This window comes from Taudactylus pleione, unplaced genomic scaffold, assembly GCF_031769625.1.
Source record: "Taudactylus pleione unplaced genomic scaffold, aTauple2 ptg000777l, whole genome shotgun sequence".
NCBI classification, from domain to species: domain Eukaryota; kingdom Metazoa; phylum Chordata; class Amphibia; order Anura; family Myobatrachidae; genus Taudactylus; species Taudactylus pleione.
In genome coordinates, this window is record NW_028285179.1 from 686,631 (window position 1) to 700,322 (window position 13,692).

At 41.5% G+C, this 13,692-nt stretch overlaps 1 protein-coding gene across 1 annotated transcript in view; it reads right to left on the reverse strand.

Moving 5' to 3' along the window:
• LOC148475118 (rho guanine nucleotide exchange factor 18-like) overlaps positions 1-13,692 on the reverse strand; it is a 92,765-nt gene that overhangs the window by 10,936 nt on the left and 68,137 nt on the right. The window contains exons 5-7 of the mRNA XM_088457708.1: positions 7,371-7,428; positions 5,236-5,304; positions 4,855-4,960 (exon numbers count right to left, since the gene is read on the reverse strand). Coding sequence (XP_088313834.1) covers positions 4,855-4,960; positions 5,236-5,304; positions 7,371-7,428 — 233 coding nt within the window. The remainder of the gene's footprint in view (positions 1-4,854; positions 4,961-5,235; positions 5,305-7,370; positions 7,429-13,692) is intronic.

The window sequence follows — 13,692 nt, forward strand, 5'->3', positions numbered from 1 at the left end:
CCACACCGTCAACTCCCTCCTCGTCAATTTCCTCCTTAGTCAGGATCGGAAGTAGTCCTGCAGGCCATGTCACTGGCATGACTGACTCTCCTATCCGGGATTCCTCTGGAGGATCCTGCATTGCTACGCCTACTGCTGCTGCTGTTGCTGCTGCTGGGAGTCGTTCATCATCCCAGAGAGGAAGTAGGAACACCACTACTTTTACTAAACAATTGACCCTCCAACAGTCCTTAGCGAGGAGGATGAAGTACGACAGCAGTCATCCTGAAGCAAAACGTATAACTGAGGCCTTGACTGCTATGTTGGTGTTAGACGTGCGTCCGGTATCCGCCATTAGTGCAGTGGGATTTAGACAATTGATGGAGGTAGTATGTCCCCGGTTCCAAATCCCGTCTAGATTCCACTTCACTAGGCAGGCGATACCGAGACTGTACAGAAACGTCAGAAAAAGTGTCCTCAGTGTCCTGAAAAATGCCGTTGTACACAATGTCCACTTAACCACGGACATGTGGACAAGTGGAACAGGGCAGACTAAGGACTATATGACTGTGACAGCCCACTGGGTAGATGTATCACCTTACGCAGCAACAGCAGCAGCGTCACCAGTAGCAGCATCTCAGAAACGCCAGCTTGTTACAAGGCAGGCTACGCTGTGTATCACCGGTTTCAGTAAGAGGCACACCGCCGACAACCTCTTAGAGAAACTGAGGGAAATCATCGCCCAGTGGCTTACCCCACTTAGACTCTCCTGGGGATTTGTGATATCTGACAACGCCACCAATATTGTGCGGGCATTACATCTGGACAAATTCCAGCACGTCCCATGTTTTGCTCACACAATAAACTTGGTGGTGCAGAATTTTCTGAAAAGCGACAGGGGCGTGCAGGAGACGCTTTGGGTGGCCCGAAAAATTTCTGGCCACTTTCGCCATTCAGCGACTGCGTGCCGAAGACTGGAGCGCCAGCAAACACTCTTGAACCTGCCCCGCCATCACCTGAAGCAAGAGGTTGTGACGCGGTGGAACTCAACCCTCTATATGCTTCAGAGGATGGAGGAGCAGCAAAAGGCCATACAAGCCTATACATCCACCTATGACATAGGCAAAGGAGGGGGTATGCACCTGACTCAAGCGCAGTGGAGAATGATTTCCGTGTTGTGCAAGGTTCTCCAGCCCTTCGAACTTGCCACACGTGAAGTCAGTTCAGACACAGCCAGCTTGAGTCAGGTCATTCCCCTCATCAGGCTTTTGCAGAAGCAGCTGGAGAAAGTGAAGGAGGAGCTAAGACGGAGCGATTCCGCTCGGCATGTGGGACTTGTGGATGAAGCCCTTCATTCGCTTTGCCAGGATTCCAGGGTGGTCAATCTGTTGAAATCAGACCACTACATTTTGGCCACCGTGCTTGATCCTAGGTTTAAAGCCTATGTGGTGTCTCTCTTTCCGGCCGACACAAGCCTGCAGAGGTGCAAAGACCTGCTGGTGAACACACTGTCAGCTGAAGCGGAACGTGACACGTCAACGGCTCCTTCTTCATTTTCTCCCGCAACTGGGGCTGCCAGGAAAAAACTTAGGTATCCTAAGCAACCCGCTGGCGGTGATGCAGGGCAGGCAGGACCAAGTTTGGACATCTGGTCCGGACTGAAGGACCTGGCAACAATTTCTGACATGTCTACTGTCACTGCATATGATACTGTCACCATTGACAGAATGGTGGAGGATTACATCGGTGACAGCATCCAAGTAGGCATGTCAGACAGTCCATACCTGTACTGGCAGGAAAAAGAGGCAATTTGGAGGCCCCTGTACAAGCTGGCTCTATTTTACCTGAGTTGCCCCCCCTCCAGTGTGTACTCCGAAAGAGTGTTTAGTGCAGCCGGGAACCTTGTCAGCGAAAGGCGTAGGAGGTTGCTTCCACAGAATGTGGAGAAGATGATGTTCATCAAAATGAATTATCAGCTCTTCCAGGGAGACCAGCCTCCAGAAGGTACAGAGGGACCTGTGGTGGTGGATTCAAGTGGGGACGAGTTAATACTTTGTGAGGATGAGGATGTACACACTGAAGAGGGTGAGGAATCGGTGGATGAGGAGGATGAGGATGACATCTTGCCTCCGTAGAGCCAGTTTGTGCAGGGACACATTAATTGCCAGCTTGTTTTGTGGGGGCCCAAACGAACCAATCATTTCAGCCACAGTTGTGTGGCAGACCCTGGCGCTGAAATGATTGATTTGTTAAAGTGTGCATGTCCTATTTATACAACATAAGGGTGGGTGGGAGGGCCCAAGGACAATTCCATCTTGCACTTCTTTTTTTTCTTTGCATTATGTACAGTTTGGGGCCTAGTTTTTCTAACTGCCATCCTGTCTGCCACTGCAGTGTCACTCCTAGATGGGTCACGTGTTTGTGCCGCCCACTCGTGTCGCTTAGCATAGTCATCCAGCTACCTCGGTGCAACCTTTTGGACATGAAAACACTATTGTGAGGTGTTCAGAATAGACTGGAAATGAGTGGAAATTAAGGTTATTGAGGTTAATAATAGCATAGGAGCAGAGAAACCAACAAATTCTGTGATTTTAGCTGTTTTTATGCTTTTTTAAAAAAAAATACAGATCCAAAACACAAAACCCAGAACCCAAAACACGGAAGGGTGGTTTTGGCAAAACCAATCCAGATCCAAAACACGAAGAAAGATCCAGATCCAAAACCAAAACACAAAACACGAAAAGTGGCCGGTGCACACCCCTAGTGTGTACATTTCATTTAAAGTATTGGTGCTTATCCAACTGTTAGACATCAGAAATAGGTGGTGGTCTTACATCAAGAATTATTCCTGCAAAGCGATCACAGAACCAACTCATAGATAGAAAATACTGTACTTTTATATTAATAAGATAGGAATTCTATGGACCCATGGGGATGGCAAAGGGGGATTTATGAGTTGTCCTTTTGGTAATATTGATCTCCTATTCCTCCTTTGTGAGATCCAATATGAAAATATACTTGGAAGACCTAAGATGGTTGAGAAGCTGCCCCACCTGTGGAATAGTGTAGGCATCACTTCTGGAAGTCTATAGGGCAAACGGCAACCCCTGAGAACATAACAAATATCCTCAATGAAAGCTTCTAAATACTCCTCCTGCTTAGGGCTTATAATCAGATCATAAGGACCCTGGGGTCTGTCTAGGCGCTACAGTAATTTGAGGGGACAGTTAATGCCAACCCTAACAAGGCTCCATGATTCTTCCAAAAGTTAAAAAGTTTACATGAGGTATTTGTTTTCACCTTTAGGTGCCAGGCTGCAAAATAATTTCATAGTATACAGTACTTCTCCTACTCGTATGTAGAACTTCAAATGCCATTGAGCCATCATCTTTGTCTCCTGCATGGGTAACATATTCTCCCATGCCAAAGACACACGAGCAGGTATTATGGTTATCTTCTCTTGTCTGTGTTTGTTCCAAAAATTTTGACTAAGTAATGCTAAGCACTGTGCCACCATGCTGCTAATATTAGTACATATCCAACTACTGGCTCAGCCAAGGAAGAGATCTAATTATCCACCTAACAAGAAACTGTTTGGCACCTTCTTAATGATCTGACTCTGATGACTTTTAGTGTGTAGGCTAACAGTCTTAAGTACAGTGGCATTAAGGTTCAGTGTATCCAGGCGAGTGGCAGTTCTCCCTGTGTCAGTGGATTATATCAATCTTTTAGATCCTGTTGCATCCTGCCTTTAGATGACACTCTGCTCCTAACTATTGGAATACCGCAATCTCTGACAGGCTACCTAATTGACTTTGCCCACATCCAACTACACTGCATTGCCGTGATTGCATTAGTACACACAATAGACTTTTGCCATTCAGCAGGACATATTGCTAATTGCTATACAGTTGGCGACTACTTTTATCCTGTCTTACTGCATATAAGCACACCAACTGTGATCGACGGACAGCACTATCCCATACTTCTGTATTTTGTTTCTCCGTATACACGATTATCTGGGTTTTCATAGATGTTTAGACATGGTCTTCTATTTATCCAGTTTTGTAAGCAGTGTTGTTTTTCTCTAATTCAGCATTTAAACCAAGATTTACCAACTTTCCAGATACTTTGCAGCCTTTTTTGATAATAAGAAAAGGCATGTACTCCTAAATGCAGTACAAACACTAAATATGATTGTATTGTCATGTTCTAATCGCCCAACAAATAGTTTGAATATATCAGATTTTTCTAGCAGTTATCACTTCTAGGAAGGGGTTGGGTACGGGATCCCGACGGTTGGGATGCCAGCGATCAGAATACAGACAGCGGCATCCCGACAGCCAGAATCCTACCGCCTGCAGGTAAGTACCCTAACCCCCCCCTAAGACTGTATTAGTATTTCCACAAAACTATCCATGCAACTTTTACCATGTACATCACTCACTGTATGCTCCAGAAGTAATTATATTGATTGTTATGCGTTCAAACATTTTATTTTACCAAGCTTCCTTAGTATTTCACTATAGAAATATATATTTTTACAATTAGCAAAATAGTAAGAAAATCTACAGATCAACTCACATACAAATTATTTTCAATTATCATGGTAACTCACACACCTTACAACAACTAGGTTACTTCTTTTCATGCTAATAGTGCTATAAGAGTTGGCACAGACAGTTAAAGAACGACTTGACAAACATTTGTGTAATGGTTTCACTGAGTCACGCTGACTCTCCACTGTTATGTCTCATTCAGCCCATGACTGTTAACTCTTAGTGGAGGTTTATAGATAAACCATGGTAATTTGTATTACAATACAGACTGCTAGAGATTCAGTGACATGGAATAGTAACTCATTCATTCCAGTACCTTATCTTTTTGCCAGGATCCAGTAACTCTATTCTTCAGTGAGCTAAGTCTTCTTTTCACTTTTGTCCCCCTTTCCACTTTCTCAGGTTTCCCTGTGCCTTCTGGCCTTTACATGGGAAAATAACGATAAAATGTGTAAACCAGGAGATGGTACCATACAAATATAAATTGTAAATATAGCTTTTTGACTTTTAATTACTTTCTAAACTTTCTGTACTGTTCCTTAACTTAATATAGTGCAATCAGATACCAACTGTTTTGCTTTGTTAACATATACTCAAAAAGGAGAATGAGATACAGAATGTAGGGTAAATAACATAAAAAAGATACACATAGGATTAATCTGTAGTTCCAGTTTACAAAGTTTGTGAAATTACCCACTCGTTTGCCAGGAACTCGAACCAGGTTAGACTTTGCTTCGGCTCACAGCTCCCCTGCTTATTTTTGGTCCTAATGAAGTAAAATCAAGAATGAAATGTCCTAAAGGACTCTCATAATAAAAATACTTTATACTGAAGTGCTACTGGCACATTGTCTGAGACACTTTTACTATTACTATTAGAATGCATCTTTCCAGCACAATTACCACCATATCAAGTAGAGATGAGCAGTTTGGTTTCGCTTAGAACCGAACACGCCTGAACTTTGGGGTTCTGAGTCGAACTGAGTCCTGGCTCGGATCATTTTGGGGTTCTGAGTAGAACCGGATCCTGACTCGGGTCTCCTCGCCAAGTTCGGAACTGGGATCTAAAAACCGGATCTTGCGTATTTTGGATTACATCCCTTCATTGTAATTTTAGGTTCTGTCAGGTGGTCACAATTGACTGCAAATGACTGAAAATGATTGTTATTGATGTTAATGATATTATGGGAATAAAAACAGGTCTAAGTTACATGATTTTTACCTGTTTTTATAAATTTTCAAAGAAATCCAAAATTGAAACCGAACCAAAACACTTGAGGGTGGCTTTGCCAAAACCAAAACATGATGATGATTTAGAACCAAAACATGGGGGCCTGCGCTCATCTCTAATATTAAGGAGTAAGTAACGTGCACCTACCCATGATATTGCTTTAATTTTTGGAGCACATGTTATACAATTAATCTGCAAAGAAAAACAACTTTTTTGTTTTTGTTTTTTTTGCTATAACTTGTACCGATATATTTTTGGTAATTTTACATTGTGAAAGATCAACTGGTCTTAATTTCTTTTTCTCTAAAACCTTGCTTTAGTCACTGCTTTTTATATCTCCTGTAAGGACACAATTAAAAACAGAAAATATGTATGGACAGAAGGCATCATCTGCTCCTTAAATGGTCCTACTAGTAGAAATGGAGTTTAATATGCCATGATTACTTTTATCCAAATTTTTTTTTATATTTTTTGCATATGGTGGAAGTAATTTAATAATGTGGCAGGATATTCAGCAATACTTTATCATCAGGAACAAACACAGTAGTAAAACAGGACTAAGGACTGACAAACAGACAAAGAGATAACTAGGCCCTGCTTGCAAGATTACAATATAGATAAGTTTGTCATCGATAGATGTTAGAATGTTTTACATAGCAAGTAAAACATTTTGATTGCAGCAATAATGACTGTTATCAGAGAGTAAAGGTGATTGTGAAACTTGGTTTAGAGCAGTGATAGGCAACCTGATACAGTTTAGAGCCCACATTGGGCGGCCTTCTAGCATCCTCTTTTGACTGGCTACTTGCATACAAGGTAAGAAGCAGATGAGAGAGGTGAATGAATTATTGGGGATGTGGTAATTAATAGCTGCGAAGAGTAGAGCACAGCAGACCACGTCTTTGGTCCATCCCTATCAAAGCCCACTAATTGGGACAGTTGTGTGGAATGATTCAGTGCTCTCGTGGTGCAATATTGATGGGAACAGCTGTATTATTAATACGGTATCCATTGTGATTTCAGTGCAGGACTCACTTACAGTATATAAGTGGAAAGGATGCATTTTTGGGAGCATCCCTGGTTAGTGCATAGCTTGTATTTTTTTCATATTTCCTTGTATTTTTTTCCATATTTCCTTTTTTTGACAAGTATTTACATGAGGTACTAGTAATTGGGAGTAAGTCTCTTCTTTCAATTGGATAAGCCTTCTACTAAACATATGCCCATTGTAACATTCATGCAATAAATGACACATGCAATAAAAACATTCCAAAACACAAAAGTAACAAATACAAAAGAGGGCAGTGATGTGGCCCCAGAAAATTAAAATAAAATATTTTATTATTTCTACCATGCATTTTTGTTAAAGTGCATCTGCAATAAATGGAGAGCCACAATTTGCAGCGGCAGTTCCCAAAACAGGAATGATGGGAACTAGGTACTAGACAGTGAAATAGGCACATCTGCACAAAACCAAACATACTGTGCAACCTTTTGTGTGATCTTTTGACATTTTTTTGTTCAAATGTTTCAGGCTTATTAAAAAAATTTTATTCTAAGAGAACTGCAATACGAAAAAAAAATTCTATTGTATTGTCATACACATGGGTTGGTTCCACGTGGTCCTTCTCCATAGCTTCCGTCTGAGGTGGTTGGATTACTGAAAAAAAAACATAAATTATTATAATTTTTTTTTTAAAATCAGACACAATTATTTAACTGACAATTGTCTCTTGATTGGAGTACAGCAGTATTGAAGCCGGATAATTGGCTGAGACAGGATCGGTTTGAAATTAAATCTGCGCGAGGCCATTTTGCGAATGGCAATGAGACACCATTTTGCGACTGGCACCCAGCGCCATTTTAGTAAATCTCGCCCATTATAAGTACATACGGCGATGCTATTATTTAGCGTCGTGCGATTCCCACGCAATAGAAAGAAGTTAAAAGTCCTCACCATGTAAATACAGACAGTCATTAAAACATATACAATGATTAACCCTGCAAAGCACGTACCATGGTGTACTCCACAAAACACATAGTCGCACAGCGCTAACTAGCATCTTTTCTCAATTCCCCAATACTTACACACTGCACACTAGCATTAAAATGTAATATTCAAGGTTTATTCAGTAATTATTAATGTTGTGAAATAAAGGTTATTTGATATCTAAGGTTTAGTACATGGTAAGCAGACCGTGTTTGGTGTTGTACTGATCCACTGTGTCTCAACAGATTTCTGGTATCATCAGTGAGAAGATCGCAAAATGCGTCTGCAAACTATGGACTATAGAGAGTTAAAACATTAAAAGGTACTCTGTAACGTAATCAGCTTAGATTAGCATGCAGAGGGAAAAAGGACACCAAGGGCTGTTGGAGGCTGACTTGTGTCCATTTGAATTGACCTATGAACTATCGTGTAACAGAAGCACCGTTAAGAAGAACCAATGGAATCATGCCAAACTTGTCTATTGTTTTGCCTATCCCTGTAAAGAGTATATATGTGGGCTCTCTGAACTCAGACCTCAGTCTTCTTGCTGTGCTGTTGACGGAGGTTTCTATTAATGATGGCGGTATCTGGGTCCAGAGCGCGTGCGTATGTAACAACTGTACCTTGGGTCTGTATGATTTACTTACACTAATTGTATTTAGATCACAGCTTGTAACCATCTGTTTTTATATTGAATAATATCTTTTTGTGCTTTGGAACCACACTCAAAGTCTGAAAGCATTGACTTCTTGTGTGACTCATAATGCTGAATTGCGACAATATTGTTTAGAAGGTATAGGCAGGAATCGATTGTTAGAAGGTATAGACAGGCAGGAATCAATAGTTGGGGGCTCGCAGTGTGAAATCACGCTACCGGTCACTAGGTAACACTCGGTAGCGATCTCTCAGCATCTCTCAGCAAAAGGGTGGAGGAGCCATAGCAGGAGAACGCATTGTGCCTTCAAAATCTGCTACCACTTTGTTGCTGAGAGTACGCTACCTGTTATTGTGGCTTTAGGAGCGCTGATTAAGAATCCAGGGACGAGGGAGGAAAAAGTTTGTTTTCCTTCATCGATAGTTTTTTGTGTGTTAAAAAGGGGAAGTCGCATTATTGTGTATGCGACCAGTCGCACTATAGCGTAAAAGTCATAATACGTTTTGTGTAGTGGTCGCATTATTGTGTATGTGACTAGTCGCACAATAGCGTATACATACTTCCGGTAGTGCTGCCACATGTTTTGAACAAAGTCGGTGAGAGTGCATTGATAGATAGCATTGTTGTATCTTGATCAGTGTTGCCATAGTCTGGGAAAACGTGTATTTTTTTTTCTGCGCAGGAAAAGGGTGTGTAACAGTGAGTATTTGTTGGTAGGGGTAACTTGTTCCCTAGTTAAGGGTATCGTAGGACCCTTAAGTGCTAGGCGCCTGATGTCGACCTAGTGGCTCGGTAGTAGATACCGTTCTATACACATAAGCAGGTGTAGTTGTTGTCTTTGTTGTAGGTTCGGCTCTCAGTGTGATTACAGTATTCAGTGATCAGTTAGGGTTATTTGAGCATTGTAATTGAACCGCACAGTTTTGGCTAAATTGTGATTGTGAACTGAGCAGAGGGTGGACGAAATCACTGAAAAGGGTAGGTGTTATTGGAATACCTACATGCTAGCAGTTGAAAGGTAGTCAAAAAGGGGTTAAGTGCTTGGAAGCAGACTGGTTATTCTTCCATAGATGTGTGGGCGCATCCTGTTAATATTGTCCGTAGGTAAGTGAAAGTATCTTAACTGTCTTTCACCAGTTTAAATCTTTATTGAAAAGCTTTGGGTTCTCCCAGAATGGGAGCCAAGCAAACGGTAGAGGTGTTAGATGATGTGCTGCTGTTGGAAGCGCCGCTTGGATCGGCACGACATATTATGCAATCTAGGTACGGTGCTTATGCAACTAGGTACTGTGATGAACAGTATGGTTTAAAATGACGATGAGGAGTGTTAGACCTTTCCCCAGAATTGTCAGCTTTGATAAGGAGGTATTGAACAATGTCCGAGATAGTATCTGTATGGTGCGTTCTCGAATGAAAAAGGTAAAATATAATGAGTGTTTAAAGTTATGGCAGCATGAGGGGGATGCGTGGCTTAAAGGTGTGCAAGCGATGCAAACTAGCGTCACGGGCACATTACAGGAGAGTGCTCCCGCAGCGCTAAACTGCAGTGCGTGCGCGCCGCGAAATGACGCGCATGTGCATGAAAGGTAGCATTGCGGAAGGTATTGCCAGTGGTTCACGCGCACCACCTCCACCCTATGCGGATGGGGGTGCAGGTACAGTTGTAGTAAAAACCCATAAAAATTTAACAATTAACTTATACCCTCTCTTAAGTAATCACATAGAAAATGTTTATAATGTGGATGAAGAGCCTATTGTTATGTCTGCAATTTCCCATGCTGTACACATGTTAGATGCTCCATCACAACAAGCACAAGTGGTGCCGCCATCTTCATCAGTGATAGTACAGGAAGTGTTAACATCCACTGCACCCGTACAGGAAGTTGTTAACCATATACGTAGCAGTAATAGACTCAATCCCCAGCCAGGTAACAAGGTCAAAAGTAGCAGTACGGCCGTTCTGCATCCCATTAGGACAATAACTGTTCCGAATGGGAATGCAGATGCGAACGGTGTAGTGCCCACAAGGGTAGTAGCAATGCATTGTCCTTGGACAAGAGCGGAGCTAAATTCCATAATGAATGATTCCCTGACCATAAAAAGGATTTAGCCAAATTCCAAAGATTTTTAAAGAATTTGGGTAGTGCTCACGAGCCAACCAATAAAGATTGGCGAGTGGTGTTAAAGGCTTGTCTTCCACGCAATACCGATGTGAAAAAGTTTATTACGGATTGCGTATTGAATGGAGATGTTCCCTTAACAGACAAAATTAACCAGGGTAACATTACCTGCATAATAACTCAATTGGGTGTATATCTTCCAGTAGTAGTTAACTGGAGCAAAATTTTCATAAAACAAACAGAGAGTGAATCTGCAGAGGATTACTGTAACCGAGCTCTGCAGGCTATCACCCAGTACACTGGGTTAGAAGATATTAAAGATAGCACTCATCACAGGAGAATGATCATCACTGTACTTATGGATGGTCTAAAAGAGAACCTAAAGACCCGAGTTCAGACCTCATACGCAGCTCTGCATGTCAGAAGAACCCCCAAGGTTTCGGCAGGTCAGACCTGCCGCAAGATGGGTGCTCGATGTACATCTATGTTACTGATATTTACGCAGGTAAGTGACATCGTACGCATATGAGAAGGCAGAAGTGGGCGTCCTTATGCTCTGGTAAGCTTTGCCACCATTAGCATATTTTTGCAGCTGCGTACGATATCGCAGCTGCGATTATATAAGCGTGCGTCTTTGAATCAGGTCTATTGTGTAGATTTTTTTTATGTTTTCCATGTGAACAGCAGAATTAAAACAAAAATTATAAAAAGTTGTCCATTTACACTTTTGTTGTTGTAACCCTCTCTCCCGTACCTTATAAAGAGACCCTAGGTTACCAGATACTATACTTTACAATATATGTGCCTCCAACTAGGCTGGGGTTATAGGGCTAGCCTAGGAATGCCCTGTTTGAGTTATATGGTGTAATATGATGAATTTAATGTAACATGTAATTCATACAATACTGGTGCATTAACACTTTACTATAATGAATTGACCACCTGTTACTTTTCTCCACAGGCTTCCCTCGATGACGCTCTTCCAATTCCTAGAGGTAAGTATTGCACACTGCTTATAGTAGGTTAACACTTTGTATTTACATATGTCATAAATTCAGAGGAAAAACATATTGCTACAAGATTCACTACATATATAACACCAATTTTACTTCCATATGCAAATGGAATACCTTTTACAATAATATAAACTATTATAAAGTTTAATACCTTTACACATAACATGTGGCTCAGTATTTTAGTATCTGCCTATGAAGTTCATTAATGTAGCAGATAAAGGTCTTTAATATGTCCAGAACCACCTGAGCATAAATCCTAGTATCACCTGGCAGCACAAAAGGAAGTTCAAAGTCCATTAAAGTTCAACACAGTCTTCCTTAGTAATATTGTTGCAAATGTATATCCATATACACTAACAAATTTAGAAGAATTACATATAAGTCAGTAGTGGTAAGCCAGTGCTATATATACAGCTAAATTATACTGTCTTTCTTTCTTAAATAAGCTGGCTGAGAGCCAAAAACATTCCTGAAGTGATTCTTCCTCAAACTATTTATTCCTCCCCCGAATCCTTTATAAATGATAATGTAAGAGCAATAATTAGCTTCTGTCTCCATAGAACGACTGCATTAGTCTTATAGTCTTATGCTTTCCTTTCCCTGTTAGTCTGAAACTCAGTGTCCGCAGTATGGGTGTCAGCTTCTATACTATATATATTTCTCTCTGAGTTCAGAGGTTAGTGGACTACTGTGGCTACTTAATGCTGCTTGCAGGGCAGTGTACTTTTCTTTATCTACTCACTTGCTCCATCCTGCGCTGTGACTCAGCTGATCATGAAGGGTGGGCTAGGGCTACAGTTGCCTGTAACTGTAACTCTGTTACACTGTTTAGCTGATGTACAGGGAGACCGAATGGAGGCCACGCACACTGCCTCTGTAGCTGCCTGTTGTGGCTCTCCGCCTCTAACTGCCTGTCAGGCGACTCTCCGCTTCTTCACCCTTCTGATACGGCAGCCTGCTTACGACCAGCATCCGGATCTTACGGAATGGTCGCTGCCCCTTTTCACTGTCGCACTTCCGCAGATACAAAGTCCGTGGCCCGCCGGAGCCCAGCAGGTCCTGCGGTGACTTCTCCCAGCTCATGGTAAGAGCCCTCACTGGCTTCAGTGCCGTAGGCTCTCCGTGCCACCAACCGTCGCTAATAGCCAAGCGGTACCAGAGAGACTATCTGACCTAAGCGCTCAAGGGGGAACTGCAGACTGACTTAACTGTCACCCCAGTGCCTATATATCCCCACTCTACAGCCGTGCGACCTAACAGCCAGCAGCACAATCCCTTCTCTCCTGTCCCTGCATTACTAATAGACTACTGTTAAAGTAAAGAATCATGTAGAAGAATGACTCAATTTTGCGTTCAAATGCTAAGAAGAAATTATATTCTGTGTGGGACATTGAGCCTGAGATGGGCCTCATTCCTTATCTATCTAGTCTAGCTCTTAGGAATGTATTCATATAGAATAACTTATGTTAGCCAAATAAGACTATAGTAGAGTGTATTCATCCTTTGTATTCAATTCTGATTTATATGACAGGAAAGATAAGAGATTCTATGGTTCTATTCAGAACAGTGGTGTAAAATGTCAGACACTGTTTACTATCAAGGATTTATGTTCGCTAAGACTAGACATAGCTAATAAATCTCTTGAGAGACGTCATATACATTTATAGCTATAGATAACAGTGCTAATATTAATTTATTGATAAGTTAGGCAATACTGCCATCTACTGACGATGTAGGTAATGCATGGAATATGCTAAATATATTCATATATATTTTAATTAGGTAGATAAGAAAATTTGTTGCACATGTGCAGGCTGGATTTCTTTGTCTGTATTTAAATCAGAGTCCGATAAAAGTAGTGACTTTACTCAGAATAAAGTTAGAGTGATTTTGGCAACACAAAAGCTTGTTGTTTCCTATCTCTCTCCGGCCGACAGCTATGCATGCATGCTTAAGTGTATCTGAAGACTGACAACTTGCTTGAACTCAAGGAACAGAGAGGTTACACAGCTTCTCTCTTTTTCACTACCTAGCTGCTCATGCCATTTCTAGCACTTTCCTAGGTAGTCTCATGCCACTGCTACTGGCTCTACCTCGAGAACCCAATATGCTTACAATGTTAATATACACAATACATATAAGG